Source organism: Lethenteron reissneri, chromosome 8 (genome assembly GCF_015708825.2).
Source record: "Lethenteron reissneri isolate LAM-NWPU_2019-01 chromosome 8, ASM1570882v1, whole genome shotgun sequence".
In the NCBI taxonomy this organism is placed as follows: Eukaryota; Metazoa; Chordata; class Hyperoartia; order Petromyzontiformes; family Petromyzontidae; genus Lethenteron; species Lethenteron reissneri.
This window is the reverse complement of record NC_083786.1, coordinates 24,122-50,010: the sequence shown is the minus strand read 5'-3', so window position 1 is coordinate 50,010 and position 25,889 is coordinate 24,122. Positions and strand designations below refer to the sequence as shown.

General features: G+C 48.1%; 1 protein-coding gene across 1 annotated transcript; it reads right to left on the bottom strand.

The window, feature by feature from the left end:
• Positions 1-1,066: 1,066 nt before the first annotated feature.
• LOC133359394 (delta(14)-sterol reductase LBR-like) lies at positions 1,067-24,186 on the bottom strand. The gene is made up of 11 exons (XM_061577802.1): positions 24,127-24,186; positions 20,497-20,580; positions 15,907-16,103; positions 13,405-13,459; positions 12,039-12,237; positions 9,661-9,763; positions 8,672-8,791; positions 8,263-8,431; positions 6,596-6,676; positions 4,833-4,955; positions 1,067-1,769 (listed from the first exon to the last, which is right to left on the bottom strand). Exons 2-11 carry the CDS (start codon positions 20,546-20,548, stop codon positions 1,609-1,611), a joined length of 1,260 nt encoding a protein of 419 aa, XP_061433786.1. The 5' UTR covers positions 20,549-20,580; positions 24,127-24,186; the 3' UTR covers positions 1,067-1,608.
• Between the last annotated feature and the right edge of the window lie 1,703 nt (positions 24,187-25,889).

Here is a 25,889-nt window from a genome sequence, read left to right as displayed (position 1 = left end):
CACCAGGGGGATGGGGGGGTTCTGGGTGGTGGTCCGTGGAAATGTTTGCATCGGCCAAAGTTTGAGAGCCACTGGGCTCGAGAAACGCACACGTGGCGGTTGTGAACGTCACTGCCATTGACCGTTAAGTTGATGCTACCCAGTAGCACCCGTTACACACAAAGTGCTTGCCACAAATAAGCCACAATAACTTGCCGATCTCGTCAAGGAGCATAAACCATCACCACGCGAACTCCGCTCATCCTCTCAGCAGCAGCGGCTTGTGGCTGGCCATCGAACAAAGATTGTGGCCACCCCATCGCGCGCTTCCAGATGCACTTCTGTGGCCGTCTGGAACGCTCTTCCAGTATTAGGAAGTCACCGGAGCTAGGCGCTTTTAAATCTAGATTGAAAGCTAATATCATTAGAGGTGCTTTTTGTGTTTGCTGTCCTTCCCCGCAGCTCTGATTAGCACGGTTGGCTATGTACGATGCGAAAGAAGTTCAACAAGCGTACGTAGTGAGCGATGAGCGTGGCGATGAACATCGGTGAAAAAAATACTCCTGCCGAGGACACGTCCACACATTCAACGCTCGCAAGTCTGAGACTCACCACGCAAGCCGCCACCAGCTGTGCTTCTCCTATTTACCCAGAATGCCATGGCACGCCGTAGACTCCCATAGGCCCTTCTCCTCAAACGGAGCTGTAATGCGCTGTGCGTGTATTTTATAGCGAAACATCAAATCTGATGATCAGCTTTGGCGTGGACTGTTTTTCGGATGTACCGGTTTGCCGAAATCAACATCAGTTGGCACGTGGTGTTCACGTGATATACACTTGTTTGGCTGTGTCAGGTGGAGGATATACCACACCATTTGGCTGTATACTTATGCAATCAAACCCAATTTATATTTATGAATCGTACGTGTTTAAAAATCTGCAATCAAACCCAAAGATCCTCCACGTATTCCAATCTCCTCCCAGTAATTTTTTTTGGTAAATATCTTTCTTAGAATGCTCAACAAATGTATTATTATTTTCTCTTCCCTTAAGGAACTATTTTTTTTTATGTCCTGTGGCAAGTGAGTGATTGAAAATTTGGTTTATTCAAAAGTTGAACAGGGAGGAACTACAAAAACAGTAACATCGCCGAGAAACCTCGGCCAGCAGAAAAGTAGTGTTCTCCAAAAGGAATAAATTAATGCTCAAGAGCAGAAGCAAGTAAGTTGTGAATTTACTAAAACATCAGTAAGCAGCCTGACGAACTGCCTAATACAACGCTGCTTAGGTTTCGCAGCAAGCGACGAGTAGATTCCTTCATTCAGTAGTCTTCACCTTTCAAGATTTGTGACGAGCGTTAAGACGGGAGACTGAAACTCCTCAAATGAAGGAGGTCATGTAAAGCCTCGCAGTAGCAAAGGTACCATGTGTGTGTAAGCTGTAAGCATCCACTGCTATTGTTTCCGGGACAAAAAATAAACCCGATTTGGACATTAACAAACAAAACCGAGGCCCTGTCGCACAGGCTAAAGTTACCATACACATTTTCTTGTAAAAACCAATCAGGTAGAATTTATTACAACACGTGCGATTCCACGGACGTTACTGAGAGACCACACAAACGAGTCGTCAATAAATGAATGGGAAGATGCGATATTTCACGCGGTTGCAATAATCTTCCCACGCAGCTCCGTACTTCTTGCCACACTGGTTGGCATCCCGAGCCTCGCGGTGGACCAGCAGACCCAGGAAGTAGAGTACGTAGAAGTAGGGCAGGATGTGAGAAAAACCTGTACGAGAAGAAAACACAAATGGGTTACGGATGCCGTTCCACAGAGCGATGCACTTAATCCATAATAGTTTTTTTTGGGTTAGATCGTGTAAATAAAAATGTGTAATTGAACCCGCTGCCACCACTAGTAGGGTTTGTCACTTAAACAGAACATGCCAATTCACATGGACGTCGCCTTTCCCATTTGTCCCATTGGCGGTTATAGACATCCACAGGTGTTTAACACACTTAACTTCTAACTTAGCAATCTATGGAAAAACGTAATCAACCAGGCTAGGCGTTATTGTGTGTTGACCGACTCTCCGTGTTGCATTGCATTTCGAAATTTTGCTAGGTTATTTAATTTAGTGTGTCTCTCTCTCTCTCTGTCTCCCCTCATTTTTGTCGTTTTGTCGTTTTTGCGCAGGCTCAGTGCCACTCATTGACATGCTAATTTCTCTACCCCCCGCCTCTCTCTCCGCCCCCTCTCTCTCTATATTTAAGGCCTCGACACAGAAGCGTGGTTTCTCTGTGTGCCTATGTATGTGTCTCTCTCTATGTATCTCTGTGATATCTCTCTCTGCTTATATGTCTCTCTCAAATTTAGCAATCTCTGGAAGAACGTAATCAACCAGGTAGGGTGTTGACTGTTGTGTTAGCCGACTCTCTGTGTTGTATTACATTATATTTCTAAGTTTACTAGGTTTGTTTTCTATTTCATTTATACCTGATGATGATTGCTTGTGTTGCAATCGAAACGTTGTATGCCATTATTTAATTTATTATTTTCTCTTTATACGTGACTTTACCGAAAGAACCAAAGAGTAACACGTCGGCCTTTCGTGAGCCAATATCATCCTGAATGGAGCCTCATCAGGCCGTTGTTGTAATTACCGGCGAAACATGACGGTACTCGAATTGTGAATGTTGTGGTGGGTTTACTCTCCAGCACACAACCGGTTAGTGCTGTACTCGTAACGAATCGGCACGTTGTGTTTACGTGACGAACCTTACTAATTGGCTATGTCGGGTGGTGGTGGTGGCGGGTTTAACGACACATTTATATTTACGTGATCTAAAAAATAACTGAAGGTGTTGATGCCTTCAGGGAAGTCGTGTGCTGTATACGCAACTGCGCACAATTCTGTGAGTCACTTATAACTGCTTTGCCGTTACTTATTGCCAATTATGGACTATTGCCCTATCATCTCATAGAGTCCCTGGTACATAATAACATGCTACACAGTGGCAGTGGGGGTCACAAAATTCCGATTTATTACAATAAACCCCAATGATCCGATCAAAATTATGGATTTCGATCGGATCATTGGGGGGGGGGGGGGGGCACGTGCCCCACCCCACTAGTGGCACCCGACTATCCAGGCCCAGCTCGATCCGCCAGGGATCTGCGATCTTGTCACAGGCGCTTCTCACTTTGTTACGTGGGTCCACAACATCCCCAGGAGCCTGCGGAGGACAAAGGGCAATCTGGGGCAATGGACGGGCACGTGCTACAAGAAGCTCAACACACCAAGGGTTGAGAAGCGCCGCCTGAGCAGAGGTCGCAAACGGGTTTTGATTCCTTACCCGTACCCGTACCCGGCCGCACCAGGGTCGCAAATGGGTACCCGTACCTGTACCCGGCCGGGTACGGGTAGCCGTTCCCTACCCGTACCCGTACCCTACCCGAAATGACTCACGGCCTACCCGTACCCGTACCCGGCCGCACCAGGGTCGCAAACGGCTACCCGTACCCGTACCCGGCCGGGTACTCGACGTGTACTCGGCAGGAGTAATTTGTTAACCGACGTTAATCGCCATGCTCATCTCTCCGTATGTACGTATGTTGAACTTCTTTCGCACCGTACGTAGCCAACCGTGCTTATCGGAGGTGCGAAATTATCTCAGAAAGGGGCTCCAAATGTTGCAGAAATCCCATTCTTTACCATTTCTATCCGAGGTGTTCCAAGGAGGAAGCAGGAGTTGATATGAGGAGCTGGCCCGTGTGTTACCGATAGGGCTTCATGCGACTCCCAGCTGCACAGAATGGTTTTCTTGGCAGTTTATTCAGAAGATTTTGAGTCGCGTGTCCCGATATATAGAGATACCTGCTGGCCTCATGCCCAACAGTGATGTTTGTATGTTGGGGTAGACCGTATTGGTCACCCCGTGCCCCTAAAAAATCTCAACGTCCATCCCACAAAGTCCCATCACAAGGGAGAAACACAAACAAATAGACAAAACTAATGTTGCCCGCATTGAAACGGCTGTACGCCATATGGACCTGAAAACTCAATTGCCCTGTTCACAAATACGGCTAAACCGTGTGGGTTGACAGGTGTGTGCACGTGCTGGAGCAAGAGGAGGCTGTCACGTGGCTCTGTGGCTACGTGGGCTGACGTTCGCTCACGTAACAATGACAAACACACGCGTTTATCTTTCATGCATACCTGGTGCTCTAATTGTACGACAGTCACGTGTAAAAGCATTCAATAATAATAACAAACAAAATCACAATTGATAACAAAACGTCTTGTACGTCTGCCCATTTTCAGAACGCACCTTCCTAATTTTGACAAGTTTCCGGAGGGGGAGGGGGGCGCCTGGGGGGAACTCGCAACATTCACTGCGAAACAGACGGCGCACGGCACACGGTGGCACGATTACGGTTGTTACGCACCGCAGCAGTAGTAGTACCCAGGGCGGCCGCTGGATTCCAACCGCGAGCCTCTACGGCGCTGTGCCGCTGGGCCGTGTAAGTAAGCGCGGCGAGTGGTAGCGACGCTGTACGTAATAGTGGGGGTAAATTACCGTCCGCTCTCCCATAATACGGCAGGAGCAGCTGCGCTCCTGAAGAACACCGCGTTCAGCATCCAGCAGCTTTCATACTCTCTAGACTTAGTTCCCCATCCACTCGATCGCGTTGCGGATCCAATTCGCGTCCGCGTTGTGAAAAAATAATGCGCTCCCCAATTAGACTCATCGTCGCGTTACTATCCCATTCGCGTGTCATGCCAAGCCGCGCTGGGGGAGAACGGTCCATGAAACAGCAGCAGTGTAAGCGGAGAGCGAAGCTACTGACCGCATGGTAGCGACCAGGACAGGGCCATGACGAGGTCTCCCAGGTAGTTGGGGTGCCTGACGAGGCCCCACCAGCCCGACACGAGCAGCCGCTTGCCACTTGCCGTGGGGATGCTCTTCAGGTCTGAAGCGCAGAAGCGAACAGAGGTGAGGTGGGGGGTGAAACGGTCGCGTTGCCACGACCCCCGCGCTCAAACCAGCAACACGGCGGTGCACATCAATACTGACTGCCCCCCAGAGGTCGCAATCGGGTACCCGATACCCGTACCCTACCCGATACCCGGCTACCTGTACCCGGTCGGGTACGGGTAGCCATTTGCGACCCTGGTGCGGCCGGGTAAGGAGTCAAAACCCGTTTGCGACCTCTGCTGCCCCCCTCCCCCCCGAGCTCGCAGTGGAAATTCCACATTCCGAAGGCTGATGCACCAGTCTCTATTATGTGACAGCTGTTGAAACTGTCAAGGTGCATCCCTGCAATTTCCTTGTTCCTGCCACTACTCGTCTGATTCTTTACCAGACTCTTTCCTTCTGCTGGAGGAATCCGATTAGCTATAAAGCTCTTCATCACAGATGTCCAGTCGTGAAGGACACCTCCAACTAATAAGAGCTCTGGAGAGCCCCTGCCGAAGGGCATTTGTGGCCGACAAGGATGTCTTATCCTTATACTAGATCAGGCTTCAGGAGAGAGTTCGTGCGGTTGGCTGTTCCTCCTCCTCCTCCGTTTAAGCAGCACAGACTACAGATGATTAACTAGGTGGTCCATGGTTTGGGTTGGCATGGCCACAACTGCACTGCTACTGTGGCCTGTCTTTCCTGTCCATAATAAAGGTTTTTGGGTGAGATCGCGTAAGTTTAAATGTTTTGTAAAACGCCGCCACCACCCGACGCAGCCAATTAATAAGGTTTGTCACGTAAACAGAACGTGCCAATTCGTGACTAGCACAGCACTAGCCGGCTGTGTGTTGGAGAGTGAACCCACTTGTGCACCACGCGGTGACTTAGGCAGCCGCTGGTCAATCAGGGCAATACGCGCCATGTGGTCTGTACGTTCGCGCGTGCCAATCGGTGCGTTTCGCCGCTCAAATTCTACTTGAATCGGTTGCTGATTTTTTACTTTCAGAATTAGCTTGCATTTATGTTAGGTATGTTGAACTTCTTTTGCACCGTACGTAGCCAACCGTGCTACTCAAAAGGTGCAGGGCAATGACTACAAACGCAACACTATAAGCAGTTTGAAAGAAATGCGTTTTCAATCTCGATGATGATTTAACAGTACATAGCTCCGAGTGGCTTCCTCGTTTCGTAAGGAAGAGCATTCCAGACGGCCGCAGGAGCGCATCTGAAAGCGGGCGATGCGGTGACCATCGTCTTTGTTCGATGGCCAGCCACAAGCCGCCGCTGAGAGAATGACCGAAGTTCGCTTGATAATTTACGCTCCTTGGCGAGATCAGCGGGGTATCGTGGATCTACTGGAATCGGTTGCTGATTTGTAACTTTCAGAATTAGCATGTATGGATGTTGAACTTCTTTCGTAACGTACGTAGACAACCGCACTATTAGATAGGTGCGGGGCAGAACAACAGACTAAACATAAAAAGCAGTTCTCAAGAAATGAGCTTTCAAATCCAGCTTTAAAAGTGCAAATCTAGAAAGAAAACTAATTCCTCTGGAGACAATCTTGATTTGACTTGCTAGTTTACCAACAACAGTCTAAGAACCGCCAGTGGGCACTCGCGAAAAGGCCCGACCGATAAAACCGCTTACGTGAGACGGCGTGATCGTTAGGGTTCCTCCGGAAGGCATTTTTCTGCGAGTTCGCTCCCCGGAAAATGACGTAGCCAACACCTGAAACGACCACGGCAGGTTGACAACGAGACACAGCCGTACGCGCGGCAGGCAGTGTGCTGGTATAACGCGGCGTTTGCATTCCGGTTTAGAACAGAAGGGTAAAGAAATGCGTAGTGAATGAGTCTCGAACGGAGAAGAACACCAAATTACTTGACACAGAAGGTAGAAGGTTATAAGCATCGTGTTAGACTGGCGGACAGGCGCAAAGATAGTTATCCGATTGATTCTTGTGAGCAAAGAGGTGTTTACCTCCATTACTCTTCTTTGAACTTTCTTGTGTGTAACACGGGGAACTTATTTATATATAACGTCACATCTAAAATGTCGTTTTTCTTCTCCTTGCTACTCCATTTAATGTTAAACTAACGTAATAAAAGTGTATTATTCTCCTTTGTGGTATCGAAGGCCACTTTGGAGATGTTCCTGATTTTCTGTGTCATCCCAGGATGTAATTTTGATTTGAATACACTATTTCCCCCCCCTGTGCAATTTTCCCATTGTCATTAATTCCAACTTGCCTGGTGTTTGTGTCCTCTTAAGTGTATTCCACTACCTCCGTGTCAACTCCTAACACTAACTGCAGTTTGTGTTTCTGTTATGTTCCATCTTCTAGAGCTTCTTGTAAAAACAAGCGAATAATGAACGGGACAGATGACACTTCACGGACAAGGGAATGCGACTGGGCCTCACTCCTTCACTTCCATCCGTCTCAGGGCTCGGAAACCAGAACAACAAGAAGAGGCAATTTCTTCGAATTCGGTAAAAAAACAACAAAACATTTCGAGAGGCGCAATGCACGTGAATTCCGAGATGGTACTTAATAACGTGAAACCATATTTTATAATCACAATTTGAAGAACAGCACACGGGCAATGATTTGTAATGCTCCATTACAAGTCATTACAAATAATTTTTGGGCTTTTAGACGTTCACCGTTTATCAAAAACAATGAGGTTTTTTGTTTGTACTTTGCAATTACAGGTGCCGGGAGCCACGAAGTGGTCCTCAAAGAGCCGCATGCAACTCCGGAGCCGTGGGTTGCCGACCCATGATCTCTGTCTGGATATTCCAATTAAATTATCGTATTCTTTGTGTGCCCAGTATACATTGCTAACAAGGTGTGCTTCTTAACAGAGGGGACTTGTTCGCCTGTGGCCGCACCTGCGGCATTAAAGCATCCTGCACATAACCGACGCCATCTTTCCGTGACCTAGAAATCAACAGCGAAGTTCAAACTCTGTGGACCCCTCCCCTTCCCCTTTAGGTCCCTCCACTCCCTATTTTGACCCCACCTCTATTTTCTAGGCTCCCCCCTTTCTTCACCCTCCCCCCCACCCCTTCCCACACAGAGTGAGTGATGGTGAGGGCTGTGGAAGTGGGGCAGGGGGGGGCAGCAGTGGTAGTAGTGGGCAGGGCCAGGAGCATTAGGGGGTGCGGCAGCTTCACGACTACAGCCAGAATCACTCAGAGCAGCAGGATAATGAAAATAGATATCTACTCTATCAGCAGCACCTGGTTCTTGTTGACAACAGCAACAAACCGAGAGGCAAACTGGTTGCAAATAAAGCCACGGCGACACTTACCCTTCACGACACAAATGAGAGCGGCCGAAGCGTAGCTGATGCTCTGGGGGTGGCTGACGAGGTAGTTGGCCTGCAGGCTATAGACGAACGGCACCCAGGCTAAATCTCCACACACGAGCATGAAGCCAAACCCATCGTGCACGATGTCCATCGTGGTCAGGATGCACTCCTGAGAGGCACGGACACCCGCGGTTGTTAAGCACCCCTCGCAATTCAACGACACTTGCCTTGGCTAAATTATAAAGAATAAAACATTGCGCAGGTTTTTAATCCGGCTGGGTGGTAACTTTGTGCGAGACTCGCCGTCTCAAAGTTCACAAATTCGAATTCCGGCTGGAACCGACTCAAGGTTAATGTCAATAAAATGAGTACTAGAAAAAAAATGCAATCAACATTTCAATATTCTCACCTCATTCCATAAAGCATCCGCTACGTATATGAACTGAAATATGATGACGAGTATGAGTGGCAGTGAAGGGCCAGTGCCCTGTTGAATTTCCTTGTGTAGCATGGCCAGGTTAATGACCATCTGCAAACAGAAGAGAAGGTGGCTGCTTAAACAGAAAAAGATAAACAACAGCGAGGAAGATGACCCCGTTCAGCCTGTAACAGACTGTTGGTCACGTGCTGTTAGCGAGCAGCACCTGTGAAGACCGGCATGGCACATGAGAGGGCGTTGGTGGCCAACACCACAGCTGACCGTCTTTGTCTCCCCAGTACTGATGTTTACACACCATACAAGGTACTCATTTGAAGCTGAGTAGAGCTAGGGGAAGCCCACGACTAGTTCAAATAACGTATAGGCAACGTTTCAGGCAATAGCCCTTGTTCACAGCAGATGGATTATGACATTGTGGTGTTATTACAGAATGTGTTGAGTTTTATATTCTTAGGTGTTTTCGGTAAAGTCACATATGTAAAAATTAAAATTAATAAAAGTAAAATAAAATAAAAATCATGACGTTTCGGAGGCAACACAAGCCTTCAGATGCGCGCTTGCAGATGCGCTTCTGCGGCCAGTCTGGAATGCTCTTCCATCCGATATTAGGAAGTCACTGGGAGCTATGCACTTGTAAATCATCATCTAGGTTTAAAACTGATTGCTTTAGAACTGATTTTTGTGTTTAGTTTTGTTGTCCTTCCCCCGGAGGTCCAATCAGCACGGTTGGTTACGTATGGTGCGAATTAATGTCAACATACATACAATTCTGCAGCAGCACCAAATACAGAAGCTCATTTACAGGGACAGGTGTCTTTAGGAAGTAGGCATGTTGGCCAAAACATCAGGAATATATCAGCAACAGTAAACAAAAAGCAAGTCAACATATTTACTTAACATGTTATTATTTTACGCAACTCACTGTTTTAACTCTGCGATTAAGACAAGAAAACACTTACCCAGCCTATCAGTCCTGGGCGAAGTTCACAGAAATATTTGAAGTCAAAACTGCCGATTCGTGGATTTAATTCGTGACCCATGAAAAAATCGTAAATAAAAATCCTGCAAAAGAGGCGACGTGAGGTCGTGCACATTAGTCGACGAAGCCACGTGCTGAGAAACATGGAGACGTTTGTAAACACAGTACAGTCATATTTGTTTGGCGCAGAATCTGATCGACACAGAGACATCGTCTCTGTCCCTCTTCCAACACTTGCTCACAATGTTCTTTCAAACTGCGTGAAGCGACGAGGAGAACGCCTGGCCCGATCTTGTTTAGTCTTTCTGATTGGTTGTGAATACATGGGTGTGAGATGGGGTAGAGGTAAATATTCATATTTAGGGCGCCGCGGTGGTGAGATGTTAACTGCCTCGCCTGGTATACAGGAGGTCGTGCGTTCGATCCCGACTCTGACGCCTGCTGTACATTTGGAGTTGGCGTGTCTCTCTCCCTGTGGTCTTGTGGATTTTTCTCCGGATCCTCCGGTTTTTCCCTCCACATTTAGAATCAACGTCGCGCGTTTAGAGTATTAGGCATCGATACATTTCCACGTGATAAGCCACTTCATTGAGCTATCATCTGTGGCCAGGTCGCTGCTGAAAAAAAGCAATATCGCTCAGTGGGCCTTACCTGGTAAAATAAAAACAATACATAGCTTCGTTTATCATGGGACCTTTTTTTCCAGTATCAAAGCATGAAAGTAAGCAAAGGTTTTACCCTCTCTGGTAATGCAGACTTCATTCCTTGCAAAAGGAATCTATTTGGTGTTTGAACACCTTAACACCCGTTTCACTGCCAGAAAGGGTAAAACCTATTCTGTTTTTTCATGGCCAGCCCAGTATCAGCAATGCAATTCAATAATTTGTGAATTGCTGTGCCATGCATACGTTGCTAATGGATGATGTAGAGAGCCTGGGGGAACACTCGAGTTATTTATGAAATGGTTCTTATCTCTGAGCTAATTCCAAGAAGGGTGTGCCGAGCTCATTGTATATGCACACAGGCTGTGGAATTTGTGAACCTCACGAATGTCACCTGCTCCAGCTCGGACACTTTCCCACTTTCTGGCTTGTGCGGGGCTGAACTCAAACTCGCGGTGACAGGGGATGACCCCGAGCCAGAATCCGAGCCAGCCATGAGGGATTGCAGAAAACCATTTTGAGCGCGTGGCTCTTTGTGAGAAGTATCTGCGACCGGGCCACCCTGAGGTCAGCCCAGTTCCAGAGATTTGCAAAACGGAGATCTCCTTTGCATCCCCCAGACTGAAGTTGAAACCATGAGCGGACTGGGGCCTTCTCGTCCGTGTCACCTGGATTGGGGGAATCTCTGCCGAGGGCAGTCGGGGGGGAGTCCGGTTCCGTTGGGGCCTTTAAGCTCCACCTAAATTAATTCCTCTTTCAGAAAGCGTTTCCTATTTTTAACTCGGTCACTTCTTACCTATCCTACTGTCCCATCGTCACTGGATTTACGTCAAGCGCCTTGAGATTTCATCATGAAAGGCACCACGGTGGTGAGATGTTAACGACCTCGCCTGGTATACAAGAGGTTGTGGGTTCGAACCCGACCCTGACAATGCCTGTATATTTGGAGTTCGCGTGTTCTCTCCGTGGTCGTGAACATTTTTCTCCAGGTCCTCAAGTTTTTCCCTCCACATTTAGAATCAACGTCCGTTTAGAGTATATGGCTGCAATACATTTCTACGTGATAAGCCACTTCTTTGAGCTATCATTTGTGGCCAGGTCACTCTGAAAAAGAGCTACATAGCTCAGTGGGCCTTACCTGGTAAAATGAGAAAAGTTTGTATACTCTTTCGTTCTTTCGGTAAAGTCACGTAGGTAGAAAAATGCTTACCCCGAGCTCTCATACTCTGATGGTGCATTGTCTTTGAGTTGTGCGCTTTTTGGCGTCATCTGGTCCAACACCATGTGAGACTGGGCTCTAAGAAAAGCTGTCTCGGGTGTGGACCAATCAATTTCAGGACAGTGCATATATTATGAGTTGTGTCTTTTTTTTGCATTCCGACCACAGGTATTGTAGTCAATGCAAACATGACTCCTTGTAAAAAAGGTGTCAGTTTTGTTGCCAGGTAGAAGGGTAAAAAAACAATTATCAATAGATCACAACACAAGCAATTGACGATTGCTTGTGTTGCGATCAAAACGTCGTGATCTATAAATTTTCTATCTACGTGACTTTACCGAAAGAACCAAAGAGTATGGATTCCTGCAGTCACGAAAGCTTCAAATCAAGAAGAAAAGTTTGGTTTAGTTTCAATAAACGGTAATTAGTATTACATTTGTACGTGAATAGCTGTGTGCATATCGTGTAGTTATATGCTTACCTGAATTCCCACCAGTTGCCAGCTCTGACTCGGGCTTATTCAATGAGCGGGCGTACAGGTAAGCGCTGAGCAGTAACGAAATCAGTATGGCCGAGAATGCAAACTGCAGCAGCCGGTCATGAATGTACGAAAGGTCTAATCCGTAATACACAGCCAGGCCAAGAGTTGCCAGAGTAATGATGAAGGCTTGAAAGGCTGATGAGAGAGGACACAAAATACGTGAATGCCGACACACTCAAGTAAAAGAATGCAAAGCTGGATGCGGTGTAAAAGCGGGAATCTAAGACCTCGCCATTTTCAAGATTATACTCCATTATCACAGAAAATGATAGCGTAGGCGAACCTTCTTGAGGCAAATGGCTCACACAGTTGGCTGTTCTTTAGTTTACTCCAGAGTTTACGAGAGTTTACTCGAAATAATGGCCACTGCGTGGATCGTTAGCCTCCATACAACGCGCAAACAGATACAGCAGAACCCCTCTGGACGACGGTAATTGGATTCCACGAAACCGTCGTTCAGTCATTTGGTCATTAAGCGAATTTAGGAAATACACGTTAACGGCTTAATTAATTATGATAGCATCGAAAGTTACCCTTTTCACCCAAAAGACTTACCTTATAAAATTTTAACAATGGATATTATTATATAAAGATAATAATAGCATTATAAACACATACTATTAAAATAAACATGGTGAATCAATACATTCATTTACAACAGCCCGTCCTTAACAAGGGAATGGTCGGTAAGGGAACACATTGAGCGCTATGGAGGCACTATATTACTATACACTACACTATACACTACTATACACTACACTGCACACTACACTGTACACTACACTATACACTACACTATACACTACACTATACACTACTATACACTACACTATACACTACTATACACTACACTATACACTACACTATACACTACTATACACTACACTATACACTACACTATACACTACACTATACACTACATTATACACTACACTGCTATACACTACACTATACACTACACTACTATACACTACACTACATTATACACTACTATACACTACATTATACACTACACTATACACTACAATACACTACACTATGCACTACACTGTACACTACACTATACACTACACTATACACTACATTATACACTACACTAATATACACTACACCACTATACACTACAATATACACTACACTACATTATACACTACATTATACACTACTATACATTACACATTGGGCTACATGGAGACCCGTGGTTAAGTGATTAGTCGTCAACAGGGGTGCTCGTTAAGAGGAGTTTTACTTTAGAAACACAATGAGTTTTATACGAGTACTGCAAAATATACAATTACTTACCGTTTATTTTATATTTAAGCTTCTTCCCATTCTTCAGAGGCAATCCTTCTGCAACCTGTGAACGATGCACAATGAACATGAAAACATTGGCCATGCAATGTGCTCGCATTCTGCTCACAAGGAATGTACCCACGAAATCATTTTAGCCTCGAGGGCTGGCTTACATAAGCGGTTGCATTGTAATGGAGATATATCAACACACGTGCCGTGTCCTTTCTCAGAGATATTCACAATCGTGGCCTTTTTCCCTTCCTTCTATTTAGCTCTGTCGTGAACTTTGTATCACCATAGAGCCAGTAGATACTACGTACACGACTATTGTATGTAGAGTGTGTAGGTGTGTATAGTCAGTAGGTAGTAGATACTACTGACTATTGTATGTAGGGTGTGTAGGTGTGTATAGAGTCAGTAGGTAGTAGATACTACTGACTCTATTGTATGTAGGGTGTGTAGGTGTATATGGAGTCAGTAGGTAGTAGATACTACTGACTCTATTGTATGTAGGGTGTGTAGGTGTGTATAGAGTCAGTAGGTAGTAGATACTGACTCTATTGTATGTAGGGTGTGTAGGTGTGTATAGTCAGTAGGTAGTAGATACTACTGACTCTATTGTATGTAGGGTGTGTAGGTATATATAGAGTCAGTAGGTAGTAGATACTACTGACTCTATTGTATGTAGCGTGTGTAGGTGTAGAGTCAGTAGGTAGTAGATACTACTGACTCTATTGTATGTAGGGTGTGTAGGTGTAGAGTCAGTAGGTAGTAGATACTACTGACTCTATTGTATGTAGGGTGTGTAGGTGTATACGGAGTTAGTAGGTAGTAGATACTACTGACCCTATTGTATGTAGGGTGTGTATAGAGTCAGTAAGTAGTAGATACTCCAATGCTACAAAATAAATACATTTTATTTGGAGGGGTGGGTCAACAATTGTTGTAAACCTGTTGGATCAACTTTTTACCCCCACATTTAGGGGGGGGGGGCTCCACTTTCTCAAACTTGTTGATTCAGGCCTTCTGAAAGGCTCTCTCATAATTTAGTTGATGGACTGATGGACAAACGAAACGCCGGGATTTTACAATTTTACCAGTTGCAATGGACTGCTCATATTGCTTTGGTATTTAATTTGATTGTCAAAATAACGGTTAACTTTTGTTACATTTACATGCAATTGCCCAGAATTTGATTATCATAAACAAGGTTACGTGTATCACTCAAATGACACTTCTAGAAACACCACACGAGATGAATTTGTTCTCAGAAACGATGCCATCTTCTTTGTAACGCTCTTCCGTACAGGCGAGAGAGTGTGTGTCGCAGTGGTTCCGACAGGAAGAGATGCCGTCTGTAACCCAACTTAATCAGCTTGGAAGCTGAACACACGACACACGCGCACGGCAATGCCCCGATCAAGGCACCGGCCTTAAAAAATATAAAACAGAAGTCGTAACCTTTTAAAATTGAAAGGCACGGAAGAAACATGGTTAAAAGTTTGTACATGGCACCATTCTTTGGTACCATCGGTGTTTCTAGAGCCATTGCTCCCCTGCCGCGATTGTGCCTGTGGGTTGTTGGGCAGAACAGCATTCCTTACAAACTGGTTTCTCCACAGAAAGGAGAAAATTGACGCAGCTGAGAGAAGTGCAGGGTCAGTGCTAGCAATGTGATTTAAGAGTACTGCGCTAGCTGCTGGAAGGAAACAGAGAGTAAAATAAAATATTAAAAAATACTACTTTTTAAACATGCTTTAATGAAATGTACTGTCCGAGCTGCCCCTCTCCCTGCCCCCTTCCCCCATCGCCCCTCCCCTCCTTCCACATCCCCCGCCCCTCGGCGTGGCTCCTCGAGGCTTGCCGTGACGTCAGGGACCACGTGGTGATTTACAGGCAACGTGAGTTGAGCGTCGACAATTAGAGCCGTAAAAAATAGTTTAAAAATATATTTTTAATTTTCAATGATAGAATATAGTATTGTCATCAGTATGACATAGCTATACCAAGTTTGCAGTCGATACGACATTGGGAAGACGGTTGAAATTGAGTTACAAGATTTTAGGATACGACAACACACAGAGTAAGTTAAATAAAAGCGTGTAAATGTAAAAAAATATATGTTTTGGATTTTTTATGATAGAATATAGTCTTGTCATCAGTATGACATAGCTATTTCAAGTTTGCAGTCGATAGCACATTGGGAAGTGGGTAAAAATTGAGTTACAAGATATCTTTTTTGAGGATACGACAACAGACGGAGTGAGTTAAATAAAAGCGTGTAAAAACACACGGCCTAAGACCATCGCGGTTGTGCCGTGCCGCTCTCTCTCCGATACGTTTTCAGATCGCGCCACGGGAGGCGTTCCGACGTTTCGCTCCGGCTCCTCTTTCAGCGGCGCTCGACGCAAGCTGATAACCCACGGGGTGGGGGGGGGGGGGAACTAAAGACGGCGCGCGGTTTCTGCCCCCGAACGGCGCGAGAGTGTGTGCGCCCCGGCGGGCACTCACATGTCCAACGGGCAGCGTGTAGAGCAGCGCCTGGAAGAGCATCCACGCCACGCAGATGCCGAACACCTGCGCGTCCCACAGCCAGGCGAGGCCGCCGGGCAGCGCGGGCACGGACAGCACGCCGCTGTCCTGGGACCCGCACAGCAGGATGAGGTACAGGGTGGTGCACGGCAGCAGCACCAGCAGCGCCACGGAGCCTGCGGGGACACGGGCGGCGGCGCCGCGGGATGATGCGGCGGCGTCGACGGCGGCGGCGGCTGACGGCCGGTTGAAGGCCGGGCGCGGCGTCGTGAGTTCGTGCTCTGCACGGTGTTCGGGTTTCCTGCGCTTTGTCAGTCTCAGAGGTGAGTCGGTTCCACCGGCGTTTGAAATGTAACACTCTGACCGCGTGCCCCGACTGGACATCTGTGAACACAAGCTTTGAGGCTCGTCGGATTGCTCCAGTGTAAAAATTCTAATTCGGATTCAATATCCCGGTTCGATATTGGAATGGTGTGCCCAAACAGCATGGGAATCGTTGATGAGTTTTTAAGCTTTAACGTTTTCTTAATTGCACTTTTTTAAATCATCGTTTCTTAAATGTATGCAATTGGTTGTTGTGGGAGTGACGTCATCACATCTATCCCTCTGTTTAAGGAACGAAACAGGAGGATTTCTCCACAACTCTGGCTGTCGCCTGATGAAGCTGGTTGTAATGACTGGTGAAACGTCGTCCTCAGATTGTCAATGTTGTAAATTTTCTCTCCAACACACCGGTTAGTGCTGTACTAGTGACGAATTGGCCACGTTCTGTTTACGTAACAAACCTCGCTAAATGGATGTGTCGGGTGGTGGCGGGTTTAACGACACAATTATATTTACGCGATCTAACCCCAAAAGAAACCTATATCATGGATCAACATAAATGTCTCAATTTGTGCGCCAGATCCTTGCCCAATCCTGGCAAGCCGGCTCAAAGCGCTCAAGTAAACCAACGTACATCCTGCCACCGGTAAAACCGAATCCATCTCATTCCGGTTATAGTGGACCTGGAACATTGAACATTATCTTGTTGGTCTTGTTCACATCATGTATATACTGTACTGGCCAAAAAGAAGATAACCAATATTAATGATATGCATCCATTTGGACAAAATAACAATGCAAAGGTCAAGGGCGGCAGCGATATGAAATCGTTAAATAATCTCATAAATCACTCAAAAAAACGATGTCATATATGTTATATGATCCTTATGGCAGTACCCTGGGGTACCAAATAATACGAAATGGCCGAGGCAATTAAATGTTTTATTTCTGGGACACTATTTTTCCCAGGGGTGTACTTAACTCAGCGACTGGGGTACCAATCAATCCGAAATCAGTGCCATACTCAGCGATGTCAAAATGCAGCGAGGACGATTTCGCTGAGGCCCTGAACGCTCGCGGTACGCACCGTGTTGGTGCATCGTGTACAGCCCGTCGAGACGAGTCGATTGCCGCGTCGCTGACCATCAACAGACTAACAGTGACTGCATCACGGACATAGTGCGAGAGCCAGGGATCGATGGTAACCCCGGGGTACCGCCATATCCATCACCCACCCAGCAAGTGTAAATGCGGCGCGTGGATTTTACAATGGATATCTAATGTGGTAGGTGTGGTAGGTCCCGTGTGGTGATTTCCTTAAAGTGTCTGGAAGCAGTGCAATAACGAATTCTGAATGTGCAGCATGACACAGCGAAGTGGCTGAGTTCAGAGTGTGTGTCTGTGTGTGTGTGTGTCTGTGCGTGCAGTTAGCGCGCTGCGCTCCGAACCCGGGGACCCGGTTCGATTCCCGCTCACGGCTAACACCGGTGACGATTATCTGAACCTGTTCTGGGCCTACGCTAGGTTTACTCAGCCTCAAATGAGTAACTGGTGCGGTGTGTGAACATCGCCACTAAGGAGACAAAGGCGGCCAGGCGTGGTGCTGATCATCCACCCCCCTTTGTGTGCCGTGCCGGCCTTCATAGGTGCTCGCTAACAGCACTTGCACCTACAGTCTGTCACAGGCTATACGGGACATCTTTGTCTTTGCACTGGGTTTATCTCTCAACGACCGGTTTCAAGATCCGACTGTGGGCCCCCTCCATTCTCCCGACTCACTTTAACTGAAATAGCTATGGATGGTTTTAACCCCGTATAACAATAATGTGTTAGGCTACGTAACAATATGAATAATTTCAGTTGCCCCGTATATTGGGTTTAGAGGAAGAGAGTCTCACGGTGACAGTGATTAATACAAAGATGTAGAGGTAACGATACTCCCAGTTTAGTTATCGTGCATCTTTGCCTCCAATGCGCATGTCAGCTAGCAAAACATCCTGGTGCTGTTCAGTAGCAAACACCAGCAGTAGCGCTACCAGATTTTACGCCGTGTGTTTTTTTCGGAAAGATAATATTTTCATTTGTAACAGTGTGGTTCATTGCTGGAAATTTGTGAACAATATTTTTTTTTTTTTAAATTGTACTCGTTCGGGGGCATAACGCTGCCACACAAACCCCACCAGCCCATCCCCTTAGCCGGGTCTAGACATGGGGTCTAGACATGGGGTCTAGACAGGGGGTCTAGACAGGGGTCTAGACATGGGGTCTAGACATGGCGTCTAGACAGGGGTCTAGACATGGGGTCTAGACGTGGCGTCTAGACATGGGGTCTAGACATGGGGTCTAGACAGGGGGTCTAGACATGGGGTTTAGACATGGGGTCTAGACATGGGGTCTAGACATGGGGTCTAGGCATGGGGTCTAGACAGGGGGTCTAGACATGGGGTCTAGACATGGAGTCTAGACATGGGGTCTAGGCATGGGGTCTAGGCATGGGGTCTAGGCATGGGGTCTAGACATGGGGTCTAAACATGGGGTCTAGACAGGGGGTCTAGACAGGGGGTCTAGATATGGGGTCTAGACATCGGGTCTAGACATGGGGTCTAGGCATGGGGTCTAGACATAGGGTCTAGACAGGGGGTCTAGGTGTAGTGACATAAGAAGGGAGGGGCTGCTGGGGGCTCTGGGACCCTGGGTAGGCCAGGCGCTTAAGCCTCTTGGCACCAGGCGCTGGGTTCCCAGGCAGGTCCAGACGCTTAAGCCTATTGGTGCCAGGCGTTGGGTTCCCAGGCGCTTAAGCCTCTTGGCGCCGCCAAAGGGGGGGGGGGCTGTGTGTGCTCTGTGGGATGTCTGGTGGCGCACACGGCCCCACCCCTCGTTGGACCAGGCATAAAAGGGGAGCTCCCTGGACGATCAGGGCGAGTCGTAGCTCAAGACCCAAGACCCAAGACCAGCCATCGGAGGACCCTGGGATGCTGTGAGAGCCAGTGGTGGGACTCTGGAACTCCCGACTCTACGACCTTGTGAGGGCGAGTTCCAGAGCGTAGCCAGAGTAGAGTATCTAGGCTGTGTACCTAGGCTGTGTACCTAGGCTGTAACAGAGTATCAGGACTGTTGGAGAGTTGGAGTGTTGGACTGTTGGAGAGTTGGAGTGTTGGACTGTTGGAGAGTTGGAGTGCTGGAGTGGTGCTGGATTCTAATAAAGAAGTTACCTCTACAAGTGTCTCCGGAACCCGTTACATAGGCATGAGGCACCCATTGTCTACGCTTGGTGTTGAGGGCCGGGGGGCAGGGCTCTGCACTCCAGGGGTGGTCAAGCCACAGCGCTCAGCGTCGAGATGGCGGCAGCGGCGGGGGAGAGTTGCCTAGCTCGGGCGAGTTGGGGAGAGAGCGGCAGGCCTGAAGCGGGGAGTCCACGGCGTGGTGGGTGCATGGAGAGCGTGACGGGGGGCGGGAGGTTACAGTAGGCCACCCTGCCTGCGGCAAACCGTGGCTCTACTTGGTTGCCTGTGCGGTGCGCTTGTGCGTCTGCTGCTGTCCCGCGCGTGGGGATGTGTGCGTGACTGTGGTGACGGTGGGGGCGGCGGTGACTGTGGTGACTGTGGTGACTGTGGTGACTGTGGGGGCGGCGGTGTAGCGCTGCGCGCTGAGCGCTGTGCCACGAACCCGGCGTGCCGAGTTTGATCCCCCCGTTCACGGCTAACACCGGTGGTGGCGATTATCTGAACCGGTCCTGGCCCTCCCCTAGGTCGACTCGGCCTCAAATCATTATCTGGTGCGGTGTGTGGCGACTCACCCCCGTGCCGCCCTTCATAGGTGCTCGTTAAAAGCGCCACCCCAAAGTGTGCGAAGGCTATAAGGGGGGTCTCTGTGACGGACCTGCGTGGAGATCGGCAGTGTGGGGGGGGTTCCACGTGGCGTGCTTTCTTTCCTTTCCAGAAATTCTGCGCTTGCACCTCGCTTTCAAGCTTGCCTAGTCCCTTGTACGCACCCAACCATTTTCTGGACAGGGCCCAACCCTGCCGATGATTCCCAGAAGGTCAAAGCCAAAACGTTATCTAAATGGATAACAAAATGTTATCCACCGGATAACATTTCTATCTAATGGATAACGTTTTTGACGGGAAATCCAATTGGCCGATGGACTAAAAAGCGAGTTGTATTTATATGCGGAGACACGGAAACAGAGTGAGGCTTCCATGCCCTTTCACCCATAATGCCCCACACAGCTGCGCTGTCACTTACCTAGCGGGCCCCCAAACTCCAGCTCCTTCACCGCGGCCTTCCCCTGTCCCATAGTGTCCCTCTGGTGGTCTCTGTCTTTCACTTCTGTGTGCACACACACGCACATTGAAACAAGCAATACTCGCGTTACAAATTAAAAAAAAATTTGATTCTTGGCCGATAACCGTGCGCTCGGACAGATTTCAAAAGCCAACAATTGTTTACAGATCTAAAAGTAAATTTTCTTGGATCTTTCGGTAAAGTCACATAGAGGGGAAACAATACAATTATAAAAATAAAACATAATAAAATACAATTCTCACGACGTTTCGGCCACAACAGCTGTGGCCGAAACGTCGTGAGAATTGTATTTGATGTTTTATGTTTATTATTTTATTATTTCCCTTCTACGTGACTTTACCGAAAGAACCAAGAAGATGAATCCCTGCAGTCACGAAAGCTTCAAATCGAAATTTAAAAGTAAATAATTAAACTATTTTTTTTATCTTTTACTAGGCAAGGCCCACTGAGCTATTTAGATCTTCTTGAGAAGCAACTTGGCCACAAATGGAAGCTCAACTTAGTGGCTTACGACGTGGAAATGTATCACAGCCAAATACTCTAAACGCGTGTGAATTCTAAATGTCGAGGGAAAAGCCGGAGGACCCACGCGACCACGGGCAAAAGAGAACACGCAAACTCCAAGTATGTACGCGTCGTCAGGGTCGGGATCGAACCCACCATCCTCCGGCATACCAGGCGAGGAAGATAACACCTCCTAACCACTGTGACGCCCCAAGATCAAGCAGCCGGGCAAGATGCAATAACCATAGCGGTGTACCAACAGCGCTAAGGCCTAGAGAGCATGGGTGACAACAGTGCAGCCACCCTCTCTGGTGCGGCCTCAAACCGTGAGAGAGAGCGCACGGAAAACCCCGCAGCGCTGCCACTGCTGGGCAGTTCTCCCGACGTGGTTTCGCATTGTCGGTTGCAACTCCAGTTCAAGAAGCTCCCAGGCACACGGAGCGAGACGTCGCGACCCCGAACGAACACGCGGCTGGTGTACAGCCACGCAAACACAACGACGCAGCGTCAAACAGCGTCTACAGCCACGCAAACACAACGACGCAGCGTCGAACAGCGCCTACAGCCACGCAAACACAACGACGCAGCGTCGTACAGCACAAGCGCTAACACCTACGCAGCGGTTTCTAGCGACCCTGCTGTTCGGCGCAGAAGGCCCGGGCGCAGCTGGATCTCAACACAAGCGCACGTGGACATCTGGTTAATGAAATAGATCCCTTGCTGTGTAGTGCCCACGTGAGATTGTACATAAAGTCCCAGCTGTCAGAATGAGGCTCTGTCTAGGAACACCAAGTGCAGATGGATTGCTCTTTACGCGGCTGTCTGCAGAGGTTGACCTTAGACTTTGCTCTGAGGTCGCTATCGCAGCGATCACTCTGACGCGAACACAGTCCGCGCGCCTCCTGTCACAGCCCACGGGGCCCTGGGGCTGGGTGAAACGTCGGACATCGTGCCAGAAGAGACAGCTCTAACTGAAGTCCATGACACGCACACACACTGCAACACTCGGCTCTAACACACGAACCGCAACACACGCTGCAACACAAGCTCTAACACACACTCGCACACATGTACGAACACAACAACAACCGCCAGTCGCCACTAAATGGCGGTAACGTCACCACGACGCTTGTGCCAAGCTAGGTGCACGTTGAGGCCACGTGAAGTGTCGAACGCCCGCTGGCAGGAGGTCACGGAGCAGACCCAGGTGCCACGGGTCGACTGACTGAAACGACTGGCTGATGCACCACCTGTGCCCCCTACTATGCCAACTTGCTGTGCTTTAGCCACCCGGCGCTCCGCTCGTTGTTGTGAGCGTCGCTCCTCCGCCCTCCGTTGTTGCTGGAGGGCGACTGCCTCTAACTGCCCAGTAGCGTCCTTCACGAGCCTCTTCCTCCACAGAAGCCGATCTTGACACCGCTGGTACCAGTCATCGGCAAGTCCACTCAGCTCCACGTCCTCCTGTACCACATCACTCCATCTCTTCTCTAGCCCGTTTAGCCCCCTCGATCCGGCCGAACAAAAGCTGTTTAGGCATGCGGTGGCTGGGCATGCGGGCTACATGACCCAGCCAACGCAGCCTTGCCTGCCGGAGGAGCTCACTGATGGGACTTTGCCCAGATCTTTCAAGGATTTGTGAGCTCCTCACACAATCCAGCCTGGTTAAACCCAGGATGGATCGTAGGCAGGCCAGCCTAAATGTTTCCAACCGGAGAAGATGCTCCAACGCACGCGCACGAACACACGCTGGTGCTAATACACATGTTCTAACACACAAGACGCATGTTCTAACACTCAACATACATGTTCTAACACTAACACACAACACGCATGTTCTAACACTAACACTCAACACGCGTGTTCTAACACTAACACATGTGTTCTAACACACAACACGCATGTTCTAACACTAACATACAACACGCGTGTTCTAACACACAACACGCATGTTCTAACACACAACACGCATGTTCTAACACACAACACACATGATCTAATACTAACATACAAAACGCATGTTCTAACACACAACACGCATGTTCTAACACACAACACGCATGTTCTAACGCTAACACACAACACGCGTGTTCTAACACTAACACGTGTGTTAACACTAACACGTGTATTCTAACACACAACACGCATGTTCTAACACTAACATACAACACGCGTGTTCTAACACACAACACGCATGTTCTAACACACAACACACATGTTCTAACACTAACATACAACACGCATGTTCTAACACACAACACGCATGTTCTAACACTAACACGCATGTTCTACCACTAACACACAACACGCGTGTTCTAACACACAACACGCGTGTTCTAACACTAACACACAACATACAACACGCGTGTTCTAACACTAACACACAACGCGCGTGTTCTAACACACAACACGCATGTTCTAACACACAACACACATGTTCTAACACTAACATACAACACGCATGTTCTAACACACAACACGCATGTTCTAACACACAACACACATGTTCTAACATACAACACACAACACGCATGTTTTAATACACAAGACGCATGTTCTAACACACAACACACATGTTCTAACACACAACACACAACACGCATGTTCTAACACTAACATACAACACGCGTGTTCTAACACACAACACGCATGTTCTAACACACAACACACATGTTCTAACACTAACATACAACACGCATGTTCTAACACACAACACGCATGTTCTAACACTAACACGCATGTTCTAACACTAACACACAACACGCGTGTTCTAACACACAACACGCGTGTTCTAACACTAACACACAACATACAACACGCGTGTTCTAACACTAACACACAACGCGCATGTTCTAACACACAACACGCATGTTCTAACACACAACACACATGTTCTAACACTAACATACAACACGCATATTCTAACACACAACACGCATGTTCTAACACACAACACACATGTTCTAACATACAACACACAACACGCATGTTCTAACACACAACACGCATGTTCTAACACGCAACACGCATGTTCTAACACACAACACACATGTTGTAGTTCTGCAGCACCTGCCACCGTTCCACACCAAGCGAGTTCGCGAGTCCCTGACCCGCGATTCAACGTCCACGATCCACACCGATGTCACGATTCGATTCGATTCCGTTTGTCTACGTAGCACCGTGTCGTGCGCTCTCCGCTATTCCCCCCAATCATTCGACACCTGGGACCCCCCCCCCCCCGCAAGAGGTTGCTGCCCACGCGCGTCAAATACCGCGCACAATCTGATGTAGCGATGCAAGTCAAAGAAGAAGATTGGAGAATCTATTGTCGACTACTTTGAATCGAGAATCGTTGAGTCGCGGCCCCCCGGCCTCACGCGCGCCGCGCCACTGCGCGCCCATTGGCCGCTCGCGCCCTTGCGACGTGACGTCACGAGGGGGTGGGGCGTGTCGCCACGATATGGCGATATCGCGATATCACCACGATATGGCGATATCGCGATATCACCACGATATGGCCACGATATAGACGATTGCTACGATATTGTAGCGATATCTATTACTTAGAATCGCTATTGTTACGATATCGAAGATCCTAGCGGTATCTTATATATCGTGGCGATATAAATAAAAGATATCGCCACGATTTGGCGACATTACGATATGAAGGTATGAATATGAACATCGTATCGTGATGTCGTCGAGGGACTGGGACCAGCCGACCTCCGAGGTCCCGGGATGTCGCCAACTTGGATGGGGACACATTCGTGATTTGCCCTGAACTACAACTTAATGAGCTCGTAGGTTGAAGGAGAAACAGAGGAAACACAAAATGCTGCTCTAAAGAAATTCGTTTTCAATCTTGGAGAAATTCGTTTTCAATTCACGCAGTTTTTTTGAATGTGTACATTTTGTGAATTATATAAATACACATGTACACTCCCACGACGCTGCTGATGATGATGATGCTGCTGATGTATTCGGTCCGAACACTCTGTAGCGCTGACCCCACTCACTCACCCCACTCACCCCGCTCACCCCGCAGCTCACCCCGCAGCTCACCCCGCCGCTCACCCCGCCGCTCACCCCGCTCACCCCGCTGACCCCACTCACCCCACTCACCCCACTGACCCCACACTCCCCACTCACCCCGCTCACCCCATTCACCCCACTCACCCTATTCACAACGTGCAGCAGCGTGGTCCAGATGTCTTGTGGCCCCCAATAAACTTGACCCCTTTGCTTATTAATTCCTGCGTTCACTCCCACTGAGTATGCAACAAATACTACGGTTACAATAATTCAGTGGGGGTCACAAGGCATCTGGACCTCCCTGTACAGTAGCCTGTGGTGAAGTGTCACGTAATCGGTGACGAGTGTGTCCAGGAGGCACCTTCTTTATTGACACCTTCACACTTCACAGGTTCGCCCCTACACTCACCTGGGTCGTCCTGCCGAGCCTAAGCACAACCCTCACCATGCAACACTGATGGCGATGACCGAGACAGCCAACTACTGTCCGGCAGCACAATGATCTAGCGAAGGCGTCAGCGACGAAGGCAGCGAAGAATATGAACATCGTATCGGCGAAGACGACGGTGCCGACGAGATGAGTCCATTCAGACGCTGTCTTTCCGACAGACCTGTTCTTCACCTGAGGACGGCTGCTTGCGTTGTGGCCGAAACGTCGTGAGAATTGTATTTTATTATGTTTTATTTTTATTGTTTTATTATTTCCCTTCTACGTGACTTTACCGAAAGAACCATGAAGAGACGAGTCCACTCCCAGAAGCGGCAGCCCCGAGCTCCCCGCTCTCCGCTGCTTTTATGCT

Coding starts and splice junctions, on each gene's coding strand:
- LOC133359394 (XM_061577802.1), bottom strand. CDS start 20,548: ATGGGACAGGGGAAGGCCGCGGTGAAGGAGCTGGAGTTTGGGGGCCCG. Junction 16,104..20,496: donor GGAGTTTGGGGGCCCGCTAG/GTAAGTGACAGC, acceptor GTGTCCCCGCAG/GCTCCGTGGCGCTGCTGGTG. Junction 6,677..8,262: donor TCTCATTTGTGTCGTGAAGG/GTAAGTGTCGCC, acceptor TGGTCGTTTCAG/GTGTTGGCTACGTCATTTTC.